At 43.7% G+C, this 19,065-nt stretch overlaps 2 protein-coding genes across 3 annotated transcripts; one reads left to right on the forward strand and one right to left on the reverse strand.

Annotated features, from left to right (window-relative positions):
- Positions 1-2,413: 2,413 nt before the first annotated feature.
- LOC110977077 (beta-4C adrenergic receptor-like) lies at positions 2,414-3,588 on the reverse strand. Its single transcript, XM_022230879.2, has one exon. It carries the CDS (start codon positions 3,413-3,415, stop codon positions 2,414-2,416), a length of 1,002 nt encoding a protein of 333 aa, XP_022086571.2. The 5' UTR covers positions 3,416-3,588.
- A 1,355-nt stretch (positions 3,589-4,943) lies between these two features.
- On the forward strand, positions 4,944-18,562 carry LOC110977111 (prominin-1-A-like). 2 transcript variants are annotated; one of them, XM_022230940.2, is made up of 23 exons: positions 4,945-5,362; positions 7,110-7,165; positions 8,197-8,405; positions 8,954-9,074; positions 9,254-9,314; positions 9,828-9,917; positions 10,394-10,626; positions 10,983-11,069; positions 11,201-11,264; positions 11,723-11,799; positions 12,137-12,222; positions 12,889-13,041; positions 13,317-13,440; positions 13,891-13,991; positions 14,701-14,791; positions 15,225-15,377; positions 16,270-16,386; positions 16,557-16,637; positions 16,741-16,794; positions 16,996-17,085; positions 17,360-17,428; positions 17,567-17,656; positions 18,048-18,562. In XM_022230940.2, the coding sequence occupies exons 1-23, from the start codon at positions 5,089-5,091 to the stop codon at positions 18,195-18,197; spliced, it is 2,631 nt and encodes an 876-aa protein (XP_022086632.2). In that variant the 5' UTR covers positions 4,945-5,088; the 3' UTR covers positions 18,198-18,562. The 2 variants fall into 2 exon arrangements, with proteins under 2 accessions (XP_087000910.1, XP_022086632.2); XM_087144784.1 differs by lacking the exon at positions 16,741-16,794 and having other exon boundaries at positions 4,944-5,362.
- The last annotated feature ends 503 nt before the right edge of the window (positions 18,563-19,065 follow it).

Below are 19,065 nucleotides of genomic sequence, written 5' to 3' on the forward strand. Positions count from 1 at the left end.
TTTTGAGGGATTATGAAAGGCAGCTGTTTTCATTTCTATTTAATGCTTTCAAACTGTACGACCTGCAGCTTTCGCGCGCTGTGGAAAAAATACCTGTACAGTTTTGATCAGTTTCGTCTGCCTGGCAGGTGCACCGTTGCCGTTTTGTTTGAGTACAGTAAGATGATAATTTGTAAAGCCTTCGTGTGAATCCAAACCTGCAGGTGCCCCCAACAACCTTGGGCTCTCTGCGGGAACACACAAGGTGCCAAAGACATCACTGATGCACATTTCCACCACGGGGTTCGTGAGGCGCCGTAGTTAGCACAGACCTGTAAAACTCCACGGGTCTGTCCAGGTTGGCTGGACATCTCCTATTTGTTTGTTCGGGCAAGTCTATCACAAATTTTCTGTGAAGGAAGCTGAGGAGTCTAAAAGCATCATGGGTGGTATACAATTATAAGCAGTATAGTTACTTGGTAGTGTATACCATTGATTTTTTTGTTGTAATTTCACGAGATCGGCTGATTACAGTATATAATATTCACTGCAACTTACATTCCACTGATTTATTTTATGTGTGAGTCAACTGCTTTTTGGAAAAATCAAAGAAAACAGAGCAGCATTTTGAGCGATTAAATGAAAAATTTGTAATTTATCTTGCGTAAAATCTATGAATTACAGGGCGTTTGTAGTAAGCGAACAACATCCGGGGTGGAAAAGAGCCTAGACAGGTTTTCCTTCCCTTAAAAAGGGGCAGATTTCAACGGCCAGGAGTTATTAGTGAATTTACCTTGGAATAAGGCACCTCCTCGACAATGCACCATTACGCATTCATGAAAAAAATCATCCAGGAACGCAGTCGACTTGTGTCTGTGACCCTGAAACGAGTAGGCCTATTATAATAAAGCATGTGCGAGTGCGATCGGGCTTAATGGCCGCATCACTTTCACGTCAGTTTACACGTCAATGAAAATCTTAAAACTCCATTTTAAGTTAACTAACTAATAATTATAAGCAAAGAGGAAATTGTGTCTTGAAACACAGGAGGTTTAACGAGTGGAAACAGCCTTGTACTTTTGTTTAAAACCCTTTCACCCGGCAGCTCGGAAACGGTCACCGTATTTGGACCATACCATTGTGCTCTTGGGGTGATTTTAAATTCACGCAGTTTCCGCGATAAGACAATCCTCTCCTTAAATAAAATTAACTTCACGCTGATCCAATTTATTTCCTACTTTGCACCTTATACAGTTTACTATAATTTCAGTTTATTGGTGAATTTCTGCCGGTATATTTTTTATCTGCTTTTAGGAAAGTTTACCCGTTCATTAATGGAGACTCCCTTAAGATCTGCAAACACTACACACAAGAAAATTGACGCCTGTTGTTGAATGTGTTATGCGAAGTGAAATGAACTCTTAGCCCATTTGAGGTATGGCGGACACAATAGGAGAGCGCTAATGAGTTTAAGCAAATCTTTTGTGTTTACTCTATAGAGATCTTCTTGGTAACGCTACTTATGATCTCTATGTTTTACTCCAAACTTACTCCAAATAGCGCCCCCTATTGCGTCTGCCATGTTTCAAAATAATTATGAGTGTGTGCTACGTGTGCACTTCAAAGCAGCAAGTAACCCACAATGCATTGCAACGCCTGTACGTCCTTCACAAAACTTTGGCGAAAGGGATTAGCCCAATGCCAGCACCGTAGGGTGGCGGGCCAATAACAATCAATGCAGGTTTTAATTCCGTGCGCAGTTTTCAAACCAAAACGTCGGGACGCGGCTGAGAAACAGCAAAAGTGATCGAGACTCAAGGCCAGGTGTCCCTTCAACAACAACCAAAGTCCTTCCGCCCGCCTAAAATTAAACCAATAATTCTAAAATACACATAATAAGACACAACAAGCACTAATGGTCATGACAAAACAGAGGTCAATTGTAATTCGAGAAGGTAAAAATTGGTGTGGACATCAAGGAATCTAGCCGGACCAATAACCGGTGTTTTGAAACTTAATATTTATTTCAAGCGTACTACATCCAAGTAAAGTGTATTAAGACGCTGCTGTCAAGGTTAATGTAAGTGGTCCAAGGCCGGCATGCTTAACGTGTGGGAGGAATGCAAACCACTGAAGTTTACGAACATCAATAATTTTCAAGATGTATTTTTGCGTTGGGGAGATGTTAATTTATATAACCAGGTTGATGCCACATTCGGCTGGTTTAAGGACTCCTGCCGACTGAAATCGTTTAAGTTCAGAGTAGGCCCTACTCCTACTGCAATTGTGTTCGGTCTGTCATTCGTTTTCTATCATTCGTAATGCCACGGGCGGTACGACTGTATGAAAACATGTCGCCACTCGGAGCAATCAAGAATATGAAGTATATTTCAACATTTATATCGCGTTCAGTGCAGTTTCTAATGTTACTGATTTACGTATGGACGATAGCGTTAGCGTGGCCAAGGGCGACGCCATTCGGATTTCTGGCTGTGAGCACGCAAGGGCATTTGAGGCAGAGAAGTTTAAAAGCCGTCTTCCTGAAATTCTTCGACGTTGCCAGGTAGATGAAGAAGTTCCACCAGCTGTTGGACAGTGCAAGCCACATGCTTGTGAACTTGAGCGCGCCGGGGAGATCGTCGTTGCTGATGTTAAGGTAGATGTTGCAGAAAAGGAACGGCATATAGGCCAGGTTGAAGGCGCCGGTGACCACAAACATGGTCCGAATGGCGCGCATGTCAGCGGAGCGCGGACCCTGGATGGCCGGGGCGGCCTGGGCGGCGATCTGACGGGCGTGCCGCCGGCTGATGCGGAACAGCTGCACGTAGATCGAGACAGTCACTACGGACGGTACCGCGATCCAGATCGCGCAGACCGTTACTAGATAGGGCAGGATCTCTTGGTTCCCCCACTCGGGCAGGCAGATGCACAACACCTCATCGTAGATGATGAAGTTGCTCTTGACGGCCAAATAGGTGTTGGCTCCGATGGTGCTCAGCCAAGCCACCGCCAAGGCGACTGCGGCCCGCCGGCGCGTCACCAGGCCGTAGTACCGGAGAGGCCTGGTGACGGCCGTGTACCGGTCGGCGCTGACGCACAGCAGGCTCAGCACTGATATCATAGCGAAAGAGGTCCCCATCACACCGATGATCCGGCACATGACGTCCCCGTACAGCCACCGGCCCACGGCAGAAGGCACCACGGAGAACGAGACCAGGACGCCCACGCACAGGTCAGCCAGGGCAAGTGAGGTGGCGAAAATCTTGGTCATCTCGGCGAACTCCAGGGTCTTCCATGTAATAACAATGCTGATGACGTTAGCGGCGAGGGTGGTGATTGCGTCGAAGATGATGAATACTGTACGAGCGACAACTATCGCGGCCGACATCCCCACCGCGGTAAGGCGAACTACAGGACGCCTGATTTCCACAGTCATCCACTTAACTCTGCACGCGTGTGCATTAGTCACTTTGCCGTGTTGCCGCAAAGTGACAGCTCATTTTCGATTTCCACGATTCTCTCGGACACCAATTGGGTACTGAGTACGGAACAGTGGACGAGAGCTACTTGATGAGGATAGGAATGGCAATTCTACTGAAACATTACCGCAGTCCCAGAACAGGAGCCATTTTTTTTCATTTGATTGAATTAAGGATGAAAATTTCGCAATACTGGCGATTTGCATTAGTGCCTCTCCAAGACTTTGCAACGCATTGGCCAATCACAAGGCGCGAAATCTGTCGACCCTTTCCAAAGGCGCACTGGGTGGACAGATTTCGCGCACTGTGATTGGTCAACGCGTTGCAAACTCTTGGAGGCGCACTATTGTGAACCCCCCCCCCGTATTATTTGAGCCTGCTACTGCACTTAAGGCTCATCTTCTCCCTCGCTCCACTCTTGATTTTAATGGTGTGATCGCAAGGAAGGGTCCGGGTTGAAAAAGATCATGGCCCCAATCAAGAAAGAGGAGTGGATTTTTAACAGTAATAGAAAGGTGATTGCTCGGCCTATTTCATTTACCTTGCTTCTAACAGGGAATAAAAAGAACCAAAATATCGCTTGGATGTGTCCTTCCGTTGGCGCAGCCAAAAACTAAATTTCGTTTTCAATTGATCTCTCTTTATTTTTAGTCTTCCAACTCAAACGGTAGGTTTTGGTGTTGTTTCGACGGGTGTGGCTGCTCCTTCGTCTTCGTCGATTATAATGCAAAAATAAAGATGCACGCCCTGCGTGAGTTTCCATCTCAAGTGGCCTTCCGTGTATTAGTCTGAGCCTCTGTCCACGTTGAACAGGAAATGCCTCAAAAACTTCTGTATCAGTGTCAAATACACAAGACTACCATAAAACCCGGATCTTAATCAACACAAAGTTGAGATACACCTACATTGAAAGCCAGGGATTTTATACCAACGCTAGCTACAGTACACTATTTTCTGCGCTAGGCATCTGATGAATGCACGCCTGCCCTCTGGAAATGATGTCATGTTGTGATCTTGTGAATTAATTTTTTATCCTAAATCATGGTATTTTTACACGCCATCGCAAATTTTGGTACTTGAGGTGCAAAGTCACAAGATAAATAATACGAGTCCTGTACAAAGTTGGTTTCGACAGTGTTTTAAGAGCAACCAATAATTGATCACTGTCTCCATAGCAACCTTCAACAAACGAGTCGCACTCGGGTCCGAATTACATTTACGTATCCGGTAATTGCCCATCTTAATTTCATTTTATTCTTAAAATGTTGACGTTTTACTGTAAAAATGTCGCCATTTCGTGTGATGCCAATATTAGGATTGCTACACTAAGGATGGCACTTCCATAGGTCCATACAAGGGCTTAGAGACTGTGTTGTGACGTCACTTAAAATCCTTTACTGTCCCCATGATAAGTATGTGGATTCACGCAAGTTTGTTTACGCGCGCGTTGTTCGGGAAACAACGTGTGAACGCAACACAAACGCATGCAAACACACAAACGAGTTTGCAACATTCGGGGCGTTCGGTTTGGTGGCTTTGGTGGTGAATTTCATCTCGTCCGCGGCCAGCTAGCTGTGCATCCGTGGACGTCGCCAGTTTAGTCGGGACGTGGGTGGCGTCAACCCTGACCATGGCTAAGCCGCCGGGTGGGTCCCATTTCTTGTGCATCCTCGTCACCACCGCGGTCATCATCTCTAGTTCTGCGGCACAAGATGAGGCGAGCGCCGGGCACGGCGAGCCTTCGTCTGCCTTGCCGGGCCGCGCCCGGACGGCCAGTGGTCTGGTGTCACGGTGGGTGCTCTTCGGCGGGGAGCTTAGCGAGAATCTAGGCTGGCTGCTCAGCTCCTACGCTGACTTAGCAAGGGAGTTCGTCTACAAGATAACACCGAAGGGATTTCCGTGGGGTAAAAACCAGGAGTAAACTCAAGAAATACACGAGTGATTGTTTCAAGATTGGCGTGTTTAAAGTCCTCAGAAGCGTCCTGCAGTTTAGACGGGTTTAAAAACAATTAATTTCAGTGGTCGTACTACAGTGAATCTACGAGAAAAAATTAAAAAGGCTTTTTTAACTTAGTAATTTTTGGAGGGGGGTTGTATTCTTACAAAACCGGTGAGTCCCCAAAGCATTGCAACCAAAGGCAATGTTTTCCATAATTATGGTATCCCTGCAGTTTTTTTATGTGGGTGTGTTTGTGTGCGTGAATTTAGAATTGTAAACTGTGAGAAAATCTGACTTATGACTGATCATATGAAAAGTATTCCTCCATGCGTCATTTGTGTTAACATTGACAATTTATACTTTAAAATTGCCATCAAAATTTAAACTCAGTTCTTTCCACAACATTTACCATACGGCTGTTTGACTTAAGGTCACCGCCATCTGCCCAGGCGTCAAAACTTAAAATGTAATTCTCCATTCTATCGTAGGAACAGGGTCCCCAAAGACACAAGGCCTATTTCTTTTAAAGGGCACCAGTGCATTGTCTATGGGGTAATGTGCCAGGTAGTCTATTCTACGAAGTACATGTATCATCAACATGTCTGAAACTAATGGAGCTTCTAAGCATCTGTTCCTTGCTCTGAGTTCTAAGCAGAGGATATTCGCTTAGCAAAACTCAGGCGAGAGCCGTCTTCGAGCAGGGACACGTGGCATGGTATTTTGGTTGGAGACCTGTTGTCGGTATGAAAATATCCTGTGCGCATAGCCTGAAGTTTCCAACTGAATTTTTGGCTGGTAAACGGCTAACTGCACTGAGATTCGATCACCATTATCACAAAAGATGACAAATTAATCGTTGTAAATAATTATACAGACCTGTGAAAACTAAAAAACTCTCACGTAATAAATCTCATGTTTGTCTTGTACAGAAACTGGTATTGGGCAACCAATCAACGTTTTTACACAGTCTGACATGGAGTTGCACCTTTTTTTTCCCTGCAAGGTTTAGTACAAAGCAAGTTGCTAATGACGTTTGGAAGATAATGTCCTTCTTGGGGCAGGTGTTTTATATTCACCAAGGCCATGAGACTTAATGGATGAATGATTTATTGTTTTCCCAGTGGAGTTCTCTAACATTGAACAGCTCTGTGATTTTGATAAAGCAAATGTGATAACGGCGTGCAGCAAAGTGTCAGGAGGGAAGCTATAGGTGAGAGGGGAAGACAATGCAGCAGATTTCTGTGAAACAAAAATCTCCGTCAAGCATCTGCCTCATATCCTTGACAAGCGAGGACAGTTTAACTGCGAGGTCTTTGTCAGTTTTTTCCCAGCCAATACTGAGATACAAGGCTGCAAGACCAGTACCGGTAATATCCAAACCGTGCTCTGCTCGGAACCACAACAGGTTTCTGCAGAACCACCATGTCAGTGTCAGGCAAATTTCTGTTCAGTTTAGAACAGTAGGTCGCCATTTATGCTATCTTTGCTACGTTTGCTGGCTGAAAATGTCCACTGTAAACGGTTCTGTCGTTCGAGCTCAGTGCTGTCCCACAATTATTACTAAAGGCCTACGTCAACGTCACCATCAGTACGTTGATTACTCCTAAATGTATTATAGCTTTCGAGGAAAACTGAAGGAATCCCCTTTTTCAGTTAAAAAATTTCATACATCCCCTGTTTATTAATTTTTTTTCGATGCTAATCATATCCAGATCCTTTGATAGACGTTTTTGTTGGATCACCCGAGGTCATTCAAGCACTGTGGGAGGTAAGCTGATGGTCATACTTTAATAGACAATTAGATAAGGTATAATTATTTCCAAGGATGGGTTTGCGCCTATAGGAGATCACAGTGTTGATGGAATTTTGGATTTTTTGCCATGCCCGACGTGTATTATAACGCTAAATACTCAGTGTTTGCCCCCGAAGGCTTGTGAAAAAAAGCCACAAGCGTACTTGGGTGGGACTAGGACCCACGACTTCCTGCTTAAAAGCGCAGACGTCTTAACCAGAAGTCTGGCTTGTTTGAGTCAGCTGTAGCAGCGGATGCCGCGAACAACTATTACCAAGGATGGATAGGCCTATATTTCCGCGTGGGAAACGTCTGGCACTTGCGGAGTGAAGGCCAGTCAAGTGATTGGATTAAAACTCCAAGGTTGATTACTTGATAAGGCGAGGTTGAAAGTGAAGTTCCTGGAACCTGATTTGTAATACATGTACATGACAATCACAGTTGACTCTCACATGTAGCAGTGAGGAGCAAACTTAATTGGACCAATATTGCACGATACTGAATTAAATTATTTGCGAGTTGTAGTGCTGTCTAAGCCAATTAGCTCGACTGGAAGAGCAGTCGGCAAATTACCGACGTTTAATGACTTCGTGGGGTATGTGGACAGATTTGAGGACCCTGCTCGAAAATTTAATGCCTTGCCAACAATTTTATAAATATCGGTTTTGAGCATGATAGTACGTGTACGCTTATGGTCGAGTCCTTCATGTGTAACAAAGGCAGCCCCGAGTACAGATTAGTGTACGACGTATCCTGGGAGAGCAGGCCCAGACTTGTCAGCAGCAATGGAGCAATATGGCCCATTGTGTGCAATGCATTTCCTACGCGAACGAAATATATTACATGTCATAAGAGTGTCATGTGTTCAAGTGAGTGTGAAGGGTACTTAATTTCATGCGCAACAAATTTAAACCTCCTTTGAAACAAACAAGGCTGTCTCAAACTGGTTCTTAAAATTTCCTCAGTAAATGCCTGCACCCCAGATACACATTTCTTTTACCTTCTAGATTGTCAAGTCCGAGGCTGGCATATTTGGGGTGTCTCTGGTCTTCCTGCTCCTTGGTTTACTCCTTCCAATCTCGGGCGTCTTTTTCTGCCTGTGCCGGTGCTGCGGCCAGTGCGGGGCCGTGCGTCGAGAGGAGAGGATCCGTAAACTGGCGTGTTGTACGGGGGTCATAATGGGCACGTTCCTGGTGGTATTCTCGCTCCTCGTTGTGTGAGTGACGTAACTTGTTTGCAGACAGAAGGTCATGTCCAAAATGTTTTGTGACGTTGCTTCAGATTTGTTGTTATTACGACGCCACGTTGAATAGCCGTAACTTAAAACCACAGGACCTGTTTTGTTCATGGCCTTACGTAATGGTGGAAGAATTGTGTTTGCTGCCACCAAGAGGCCGCGTTTGGTCTAGTTTCGTAGTTCATTGAAAATAGACTCCAAATCATCAACTTGTGCAATGAAAATATAGGACCGAGAGTAAGTGTACGCCAAACGTTTTGCAAAATTATGTCAATAATGGCTTCTGGTAATCTTGAACAGAAAGGAGTCTAAACAAAATTCACTGTCCAACCGTGAGCGATGGCGTGCCAACTTTGGCTGACCCAATACCCAAGATCCTAGCTTTGTATAAATTCTGGTTCTTTTGATGTTCACTCCAATCAGCTGTAAATGTTGCAATTTGCCTTTTGACGATGGAATGCGTTTCTTTCTGTTAAGTCTAAAATACGATCTTCTAAAATCAGGTTAAAATTCTCCCCATTTTGAAGGGCGGCCAGCTGTTTTACCATTCTCTCAGGAGAGCGACTGTCGCAGAGTGTCATGCACTTCGAGGGAAAAGTGAATTCCATCATGGACGACATAGACAACTTCCAAGATAAACTACTTGGGGTGAGTCTAGATAAAAGTTGTTTTACTGCAAGTAACATGTTTCAAACAACATGATACTCAACAAAAACCTAGAAATTGTGTGCACGGTTAGAAACAGACTCGCCAAAGCATGCGCAAACTCAGATTTTAAATTAATCTTCAGTGACTTTAACCACAAGTCATTCTCTGATTTCAATTAGGATCTGAGGCAAGTTGGTAACATCAGCTACATCATTCATAACACCATGCAGTCATTGGAAGGTTAGGTACATTCATATCAAGGGGGCCTTTGAGGCACTTAATGGTAGCAAACACAACAATCCTTTCTACTGTTCGCGACATTTGGCACATGCTCAGACACCTCGAACGTGTCCTGTTGCGACTAGACACTGCAACCAAACGTCTCAAAGGCTGCCACTGTTGTCTTAATGATACTGGGTCCACAGAGGTCATTCTATTTTGCAATAAGACTTGGCAGCTTTGTTAGATCTTTAGGCGCAGGATATTAAGCTTACATGTATATGGGATATGTCCGGGAAAAGTGATTTGTCGTAAACGACGGAGCAACGTGCTGTGAAATGTTCCTATTTACTGTTGGAAAGTGATTGCAGTGATGGCGATAAATCAACCTCTATGTCACTGACCAATATCAATTGGGGCATTGAAATGAACAAAGCAACTCGCAGTACGGCAGATAGGCGAATTCGGGTTTCATGTGGATAAATTGTTACCATCAATCCAAATATGACTCATGCCTGACACTACCATTTTCAGATGCCAACAACGCAATCTTCGGTCCTGTTGCTACAGAGTTCGAAAGTATCTCTGTGCTGCTCAACAGCACGGTGTTGCAACTCAATCAAGGTAACTGTCATGCCCTCTGGAGTTTCTTATTGCTTGAATTTCTCAGAGTCGCGTTCTTCATAATATTTTCCACAAATTACTGTCAACCCGTGCATAGCCTAATTACCTATATACAGTAGCGGTGGCCAGGGCAATACGATGGGCACAGCCTGCAAATCAAGACAGATTATTCCTTCACAGTAAAAACAAGTGTCAAAGTTTTACAGGGTTTCCTGACAACACTTTATGAACGTGTTGTAATGTTAATAACCCTAACTTAAACATGTTGTGGTGTTTATTTTTTTTTAAATACGTGTTGATGTGTTGATAAATTTAGACACAATAACACATTTGGGTGTAACTAACAAGACACAAAAACATGTAATATCAGGTGGTAACACCTTCTAAACACGTTTATTTCCCAAAAGGCGTTTCATTTTAAATTTACAATTAACGCAAAGATGCATTCATACTGGGCATGAATCTTTTTTGGATAGATTTGGGTCCTCCATTGATATCACTCTCGGCTATCACTGGTAGCCTCGGCGGAACCATCGGCCAACTCAAGACCGACGGATTGGCATTCCAGACAGCGGTGAACGACGTCGCCTCCGAGCTCCAGAATTTCCGTGATAGCGACTGCAGTGGAAGCGTTCCTGACACCGTCGGTGGAGTCTGCACCTTCATTCCCGATCACAGTCCGTTTGCTGGGTCGCTGTCCTACTCCATGGTAGAAACTCTAGGCTACTGCTTCCTTTAAAAAATACTTTTAAAGAGTTGTTGCATGTTTGTGCATTCTTTGCAAGTGTCACCTATACATATACTCGACCGACTTAAAACAGACTGGCTCCAACTGCACACTACAGAAACTAGGTGTCATTGTATGCCTCGTCATTAGTAGTTTAATACCTATTCAACCAGCCAGACATGTTTCAAAGATACCAAAGGGGCGTTGTTATTCAACAGGACAAATCTGTCAAACTTAGCTACTGACTTTCCGTTGGATATAAGTGGAGCAAATAGCACCTTCAATTCATTGTATGCTGCGGCTCGCTGCAACTTTCAGAAATTTGTTTCCGTTCTCAGTTGAATGCATACGACGTGACTCCCATCGTTATGTACACAGCTATTCCTGGCCCAGCCCTTACTGGAATTTCCGATCTTCTACTGACGGTAAGTCACAAAATCTGAATTTGTAACTTCGAATCCGTAGAATCAAAAGGCCACAATTGCGAAAATGGTTTGGAACTACATTGTGTTGGCGAGTGTCATCATTTTTGTCTCACTATCAATTGACTTCGCAGGGAGACTCTGCACTGAGAGAAGCTCAAGCAGCAGTAAGCTATGCCACCGATGACGTTTTTCAGGGTACGAGGTTAATGCTATGACGTCTTGTATTCACAATGGTTCAAAATGACGACATGATGGTTCTGTACGACACTAAAAGCATCGACGATAAACGACCGCTACAGTAAGCCCTCCTTTTTTGACCTGACCGAGCGGAAAAAAACGTTTTGTGCCGCCGACCCTGTCTGGAATTTCCTATCAAGAACAAAACATGATAATATAAAGAATTTCTGGGGTAAAGGAAGTTACTTTTCCCCTTTTCCCCCGACCAACAGATCCTACCTTAAGGTAAAAAAATACGGACACCCTTGGAGACCTCGTGAAAAACCGTGCAAATAATCTTCAATAAAATGAAAAGAAAAGTAACCTTAATTAAGAAGTCCAAGAGAAAATTCTTTAGTTCATTTTCCGTTCGGATGCCAAAGCAAAGAAAAAAACGGGGCAAAACGAAATACTGAATTGAATTCTTTTCCCACCAGACATCGGTGACACATTAGCCACAATTCAGACGACGGTGACTGCAACGACAGATGAAGTGGTCTCAGGATTAGAGGAGGTAATTAGTATTGAAAGTGCGAGCCATGCAAGGGCGGAGCTGAGGTTGATTTTAAAAAGGAGGGGTGAAGGTAATTTTTACAGAATTCATTTAATAAAGTGATATCAGAGAGATTTTGCAAATGTTCTCGTTGGAAAGTATATTATGTGTTACACCACTTTCAAAACTACCTCAGACAACATGAACATTGATCAAATACATACACTCAAACGCCTCAGAATTTCAACAGTTACACAGCACAGCACGTTCTAATACTTGAATCTTCCAAGGCTTATTTTCTTATTACCGTTCCTTTTCTTGTAATATCGACTTTGATCTTTTTTAAATACTCAATCAGAGTTTAGGTGAGTCACTAGACACGCAAGTCTTCCGTGATCAGGTTGGTGAGTACGTGGACCTGGTTGAAGAGTACGATATGTACAGGTTAGCAGGCAACGATTTGAAGTCTTATATCATCACAGTGAAAAAAAAATTTATCTCATTTTTATCTGTAACTAGGCCAACATAAAGCAATGACAATGCAACCTTTTTTCTTTGATCGAGGCTGTCACATTGTCAGTCCCAAACCTAACAACAAGGTACAACACGAGCGATTCACAATAGTGCGCCTTCAAGAGTTTGCAATGTAATGATCAATCTCATGGCGAGAAATCTGTCGACCCTTTCCAAATGCGCATTGGGTCGACAGATTTCACGCACTGTGGTTGGTCAACGCGTTGCAAACTCTTAGGCGCACTATTAGGAAACGCCCATATTGTCAAAATAGCAAGCGAATAACACCTTATTAAATTCAACATGTAATCCTGATTGTTGTAAATGTTGTTGTTTTTTAATAATAAAGTGTACTTCCTTGCTATTACCCATTAGCTTTACCACAAGATTTTCATGCTTTCAACCGAAAACTGTCCACCTCGCTCAAAGAGATTAACGTACAGATAGTGGACAGCTTGTAAGCCCCCCAAGTTCTATCTTACAAAATGATTTGATAATATACAGGGCTCCTCTGCAGAGGTTTAATTATATCGACGCCAACCGCCTCACTTCATATACTGAACGTTTGATATTAATATTCCTCTCGGCTGAATGTAGTTATGTGGCCTTCATGGTATTCGCTTCTCTCGGCTTTGTGATGTCTCTCCTGTGCCTCCTGGGAGTGCTTTGTGGCGGGTGTGCACACGACAAGACCAGACGACCCAGCGAGCGGACTAAAATATCCGAGTGCGGCGGCAAATTCATGATGGGGTAAAGCCATACATGATAGTGGACGGCAGTTTACAGTGGTGATGCAATGCAGGGGATTCACAAAAGTGCGCCTCCAAGAATTTGCAACGCGTTGACCAATCACAGCGCACGAAATCTGTCCACCCAGTGCGCGTTTGAAAACGGTCGGCAGATTTCACGCTCTGTGATTGGTCAACGCGTTGTAAACTTTTGAGGGCACACTATTGTAAGTCGCTCGTATGAGCGATACATTTTCCTTTGGTTTGTTTAACACTGATGGTTTTTGTTTCATGTAGATCCACGTGGTGGACGTTTGTCTTTGCATTTTTGTTCTGTCTACCCACGGCTGTTTGGTTCATCGTCGGAGCCAACGTGACACTGATTTGCGACGCTATGAACGACCTCACCATCATGGATAAGGTTGGACCATGTTGGACTGTAAATTACCTATTCAAAATCACAGTTGCATATTTGTGAGCACATTTAACACCACATGGAAAATGATTAATTCAGGATGATATTCTTTGCCGAATAAAAGATGGACAACTGTCGGAGTTTCACAAGGTTAACTTTATGACTTAAAAACAAGCCGACTCTACAAAACGGCTTTGCTGTCTTTGTTTATCTATTCACACTGCCATTGTGTGAGCTTTAATGTCATCGTCAGTTGTATGAAAGCAGAGAGTCACTTTTCTATTGGGGAAACTAAAGGGAAAACGGGGATGGTAAAGATGTAGGATCATGACAGCCTGAGAACTCACAAAGGAAGGCAGGGATGAAATTAGTCCGAGCGACATCCGATGCTTAGTAGACTAGGCTGAAGTCACGGGAGCGGTTTTGTGACGAGTATATCTTTACCCGTGCACACAGCTGGTGGACAACCCCTTGCTGTGGAATGGAAGCACCCTGTTAGACTCCGTCGTGCGGTTTGGCAACTCTCCTCTGAATCTCACAGCCCGACATTTCCTAGAGTAAGTCATAACAGTGATGATGAAAGTCACGAGAATTTTGTTGATGGAGTACGTACTGAAAAGGATGAGGCACAATCGCCTGATTAAATGCCTTTGGCCTTACATTACTACAAGCACTTTACACAGTGACTGAAATCTGCATTTAGGTCTGAGAATTTTGGCAACTCCATGCTTGTCTCGTTTTCCATCAAAATTCCTTTTGCGATCAGTTTTATAATACCATTATTTCTTTCATTAGTAACAATTTGTGACATCGTACGTTCACTCAGTACAGTGCTACAAGTAATACTAGGCTGTAATTTTTCTGACAGACGAAAGGTTTTTATCACCAAACGCTACCTTTTGCTTGTTGTGTTACGGTTTCGGCGTTGAACCGTATTTTCAGTCAAGAATAACAGTGGTAAATGATACATTCAAACAGACATGTAACACGACGACGTCAAGGTTTGTTCAGGACTACATGTGCGCTTTCCTAGGAGACCTCCATAGATCGTGTTCCACCTCACTGTCATAGGAAGCGCACATGTAAACAGAGTGTGACGTCATTATGCTTAAGGTCTATCAAAATGTGAAAATATTAAGTTACAATGCATGTTTGTACGTACCAGGCGAAGCTTCGTCGTAGTGATTTGCAGCATGTGTGGGTAGTATTTCATGGTAAAACATGAAAGGCAGTCTTTTGTGATTCGTTTCTGCCGTTTATGAACAGAGATTGTCAGGAGGACCAGGCAATATACGAGGCGTTGCATCTGTCGTCCGTTGGTCTCCTAGACGGCATAGACGCCGTAGATATCTCAGAGGCAAGTCCACGATAATGTCAACATTCGTGCCATCGATAATTTCCTTCTTACAAATTGTGATCCAGAGTTTCGAGATCAGTACACAATCCTGCCATCACTTCTGAGAAAGTGACGAATTCAACAGCGCGACGCTCTATATACAAGCGTCGATGATACACCGCCATCCGCATGTGCACCCGTCTGGACGCTCCAATGAATTATGTACATGTGCCGGTACTTAGCTAATGGGGACAAGCCACAAAGAGGATATAGAAACGAAGGGTGCTATTCCGGTAACGACTGCCGGTTTTCTTTAAAGCACTTCCGAATAGGCCTGATGTGACATTCCGTCTACCTGAGACCGGCCCCAATTAAGACAGGACCAACGAGGCCTAAAAAGTAGACCTAACGTTTAGTATCTCTCCTTTGTTTTCAATTCCCACTATGATTGCAGTTCATGCCATACGTAGATGCCTTCAGGCACAACATGTCTTCTACTATCAACAGCCTAGATCTGCTGACTGGACCCACCCCTCTCACCCTCCTCGTCTCGGCACTCTCAGTACCTGCTTTCCCGCTGGTTTCAATGGTCCACTCTGTTGGCACGGTAAGTGAGCGGGCTCCTTACCAGACTGGTAAAGACTTCCCACCTTTTCTATCCTGCGTCAAAGCATTACGTGCCATTTGCTGTTGCCATACTGAATCCAATGACACTTAAAACCCTGGGACGCGTTTATGAATTTTTCTTTACACGGTCTCTGGACCGGCGTCGCCAGGTGAGTCTGTATCATTTCTCACGGTTGTAGAGCCCTGAGTCCGTCCTAAAGGTAAATAAATGCTCTGAAAAACCACCAAAGGTACATCACAGTACCGTGGGGGGCCGTAATCCCAGGCTATCCCGAGGGGGGGGGCTCGCCACGCGCCAGCCAAGCCACGCCACTACCACAACCCCCCCCAACCAAAATAACACTTAAGAGACAGCCGAAAGAGGCCTCTGACAAGTTTCAGACAGCTGTCACTGATAAAAAAAATTTCCACTGTCTGCCCTAGGCACCGTTTTGTGAACAGTCCATTAGATTGTACACAAGGGGTCACTTAGCACACAGTCTTATGGGAGTTGGCTGGAGGCTGGCTGGAGGCTGGCTGGAGGCTGGCTGGAGGCTGGCTGGAGGCTGGCTGGAGGCTGGCTGGAGGCCGGCTGGATTTTTAAATTTTTTTCTGGCTAGGGGAGGCCTTGGCTGTACAGTGACTAAACCAGGTTTTTCAGCATGTACAGGGGTAGGATATGATAAATAGTCGTTGCATTTGGACGAAAAAAATTACACGTTAATTAGCTAAAATGGACTCGCCAAAAGAGACCGCTCACTCTCCCCAGTTAATTAAACTGACGGCCGTCAAAGGTAATGTCTGTAATGATAGAAACGATCCATTCATTTTTGCTTTCTTCATAAAATCGGCTAGGATTTCCATTTTCTAACGCAAGAGTTGATCATTCTCAGTTGAAAGGACTTACAGAGGCCGTACCAGGGCAGGGTGCCATCGACGCTTTAAATCTATTCATCAACAAGACTTGGGAGGCATACGACGCTCATGGGGCTTCACAGCCAGACTTCCAGGTAAAGGGACAGAATTCTGCATCACGCAGTGATTTAGGCATTTAGTTGCAATTTTGCAGTTCAGCATTTGCAGTTCATGTTTAAACAAACGATTTCAATGCTATGGTCCTGAAAACGTTGACACGTTATTTAGTGATACTCACAATTCCCCATTGGCATTTTTTTCGAAGCAACAAGTTGACAATGCCAATAGCATCATCACAGACCTGGAGAGCTTGGTAACCATGCAAGCGGATCTGCTCGCTCTTCTGGTAAGCCCTAATGCAAATGGCTGATGATGGGACCATTTCTAAGACTATGATGCTTTTCAGTTGGTAGTTTGCTGAATGTCATAATCTATTTTTCTTCCTCCAGAATACATACACAAGTGAGGTTACATCCTTTGAAGCGAGTTTCTACGAAGTTAAGGTATTCGTAAGAAATGAATCCTCGTGTGCTTAGACTAAAAGTGGCTGGTTTAGTAAACGCTGTGTTGTATATGTATTAGACCCTATCAAGTTAGATGCTATACACGAGTAAGCACAGCAGTGAAATCATGCCTGAAATGAAGTGGTCAAGCATAACGCAGACTCACAAAAGTGATGCTATTTTCCAAATTTGTTGACACAGAATCTGACGTTGGATGCTTTGCCAAGCATCGCCAGCGGCTCGCAAGACTTGCTTGACCTGTCCTCAGACGCTACCAACCTTATCGAGACGGTGAGACACCAGGCCCGGCCCACTTTCTGCTACGTTAAGAACAAAACACTCGCACTGGATGGAAAATGACCACTATTTCTACGTTCTGTTGTGCACTCTTTTCTCATTGTGCAGGCACTCCGCACTTTACAAAGAGATGCTAGCTTATGTTTCTACAAAAAACTTACATACATGCCCAGAAACTTTCTGACAGTTTCCATTTAATCAGAAAACCACGCGCTGGAGCACTAGGTATACTCAAACGTGTTATTTTTGTTTCTGCGCATATCTTCAGTCCCTGAACTCGTACGTAGACGACCTCGTCGTAAGCGCAGAGGAACTTGTTACAGGGCCAATAAATAAGGTAAGATAATGCCGTTTGACACACAATGCCTATATTGCACAATATGGAACAAAAATGACTAAATTCCTCATTAACTTAAACGACAGTTTACAGCAGCAAGCCATGTTGTAGACAAAAATGAACGTCTTTTCAAATTAGATCGAAAACGAGGTCGGGCGGTGTGGCGTTGTGGCCGAGGCATACGAAGCGACAGTGGCCGAGGTCTGCGTGCATTTTCTGACAGGATTCGTAAGTACATGATTGACTTCCCTTGGAAAGGGAAAATGAGCTCTTACAATATTTCAGTTCCAGGTCAACAATCGCATTGAATGTGGAATTATCGCCGGACCTCCATATAACAGTATAATTGAACCAACTGAACAATAGCCATCCAAAACCCCACACCAAACGTACAACGTCCATTTTGGCGTCGTGAATATGCAGGCTTTTCTGGAGAATTCAAAATAAATTCATTCACCAATCTATGGCTCTTAAAATCGCACATACACTAACAAAAGAGTATGTTGCTTTGCTTACCGTAATGTCTTCCGTAGCTTGCGTTATCTACAATGTGACATGTACCGGTAGTTTGCTCAATTTATTATTCTCTCAGTATACTTGTTCCTCTGTCCTTTGGCAGAACGCCCTCTGGCTGTCCACCGGCATCATTTCGCTTTGCTGCTTACCAATTATAGTCCTCAATGTGCGTCTGTCCAAGTACGTGCGACGAGCTAGGCCAACAGAGGGCGCCCGATACCGTGACGGGCGTCCAGCGACAAGAGACGCTTAAGTCTTGCTGAGAAACTTTAAATTTCTGAAACACAATTCTTTTTCCTTTTTTAATTATTAAGATAACAAGTCGTTTAATAATGTTTTCAATTACACCGGCTCATCGATCAAAGGCCGAACTTGAATTAGCAATTGTTGGCAATATTTTTTTGGTCACTCGTAATGCTACATATTAAGTGAATGTCAAATTCTAGATCGGTATTCAAAATAAGCCAACTCCAACAAAGTGCAAACACTGGAAATAGGAATCATGGAAGTGCCATTATTTTGTATGTTATTACATAACCCACTGCAAATTTTAAAGTTAGGCTTAAAAGCTTTCGAGAGACTGATCAAAGCAACATTAAAATAATCTGAGGACTTGTATGCATTTTGAAAACCTCTGGAGTTATTTCTTATCACTTTGCCATCTCGTTTGTAGGTATCAACGAAACGAAATACAATCGTGCAAGTTTAAGTGCTCATCCCGGCAAATACCGAAAGAGGATTAAGTTCTAGATGTTACGACAACCTCAAATTTGAGAATGACAAATGAAGTGCTTCGCTGAAGTTTAATGTAAATAAATAAGGGCTGCTTAATTTCAGTTCAAACGTTGGTAGCGACAGAGAAAATGTACGACCTAGGCCCTAATGTCAATAGTCTTCAGTAACACCGGGTGGACTATGATTGTGACCTTTACAAGGACCATCGAAGGGTCAATAAAACGAGGAGTCCCTAAGGGTCAATAGGAAGGCAAAGCTAGTAAAATCCATTCGAAATAAAAATGGCTTAACATGTACTTACAATTTCAGAGATAGGGCAGTCACGTCCTTTCCTCCAAACGCATGTTCAACAAATGGGCCTTGGGGTTTTATCGCTTCATGACAAT

Source organism: Acanthaster planci, linkage group LG13, assembly GCF_054643075.1.
Source record: "Acanthaster planci isolate LZ-2023a linkage group LG13, COTS_SCS, whole genome shotgun sequence".
Taxonomy (NCBI): Eukaryota; Metazoa; Echinodermata; class Asteroidea; order Valvatida; family Acanthasteridae; genus Acanthaster; species Acanthaster planci.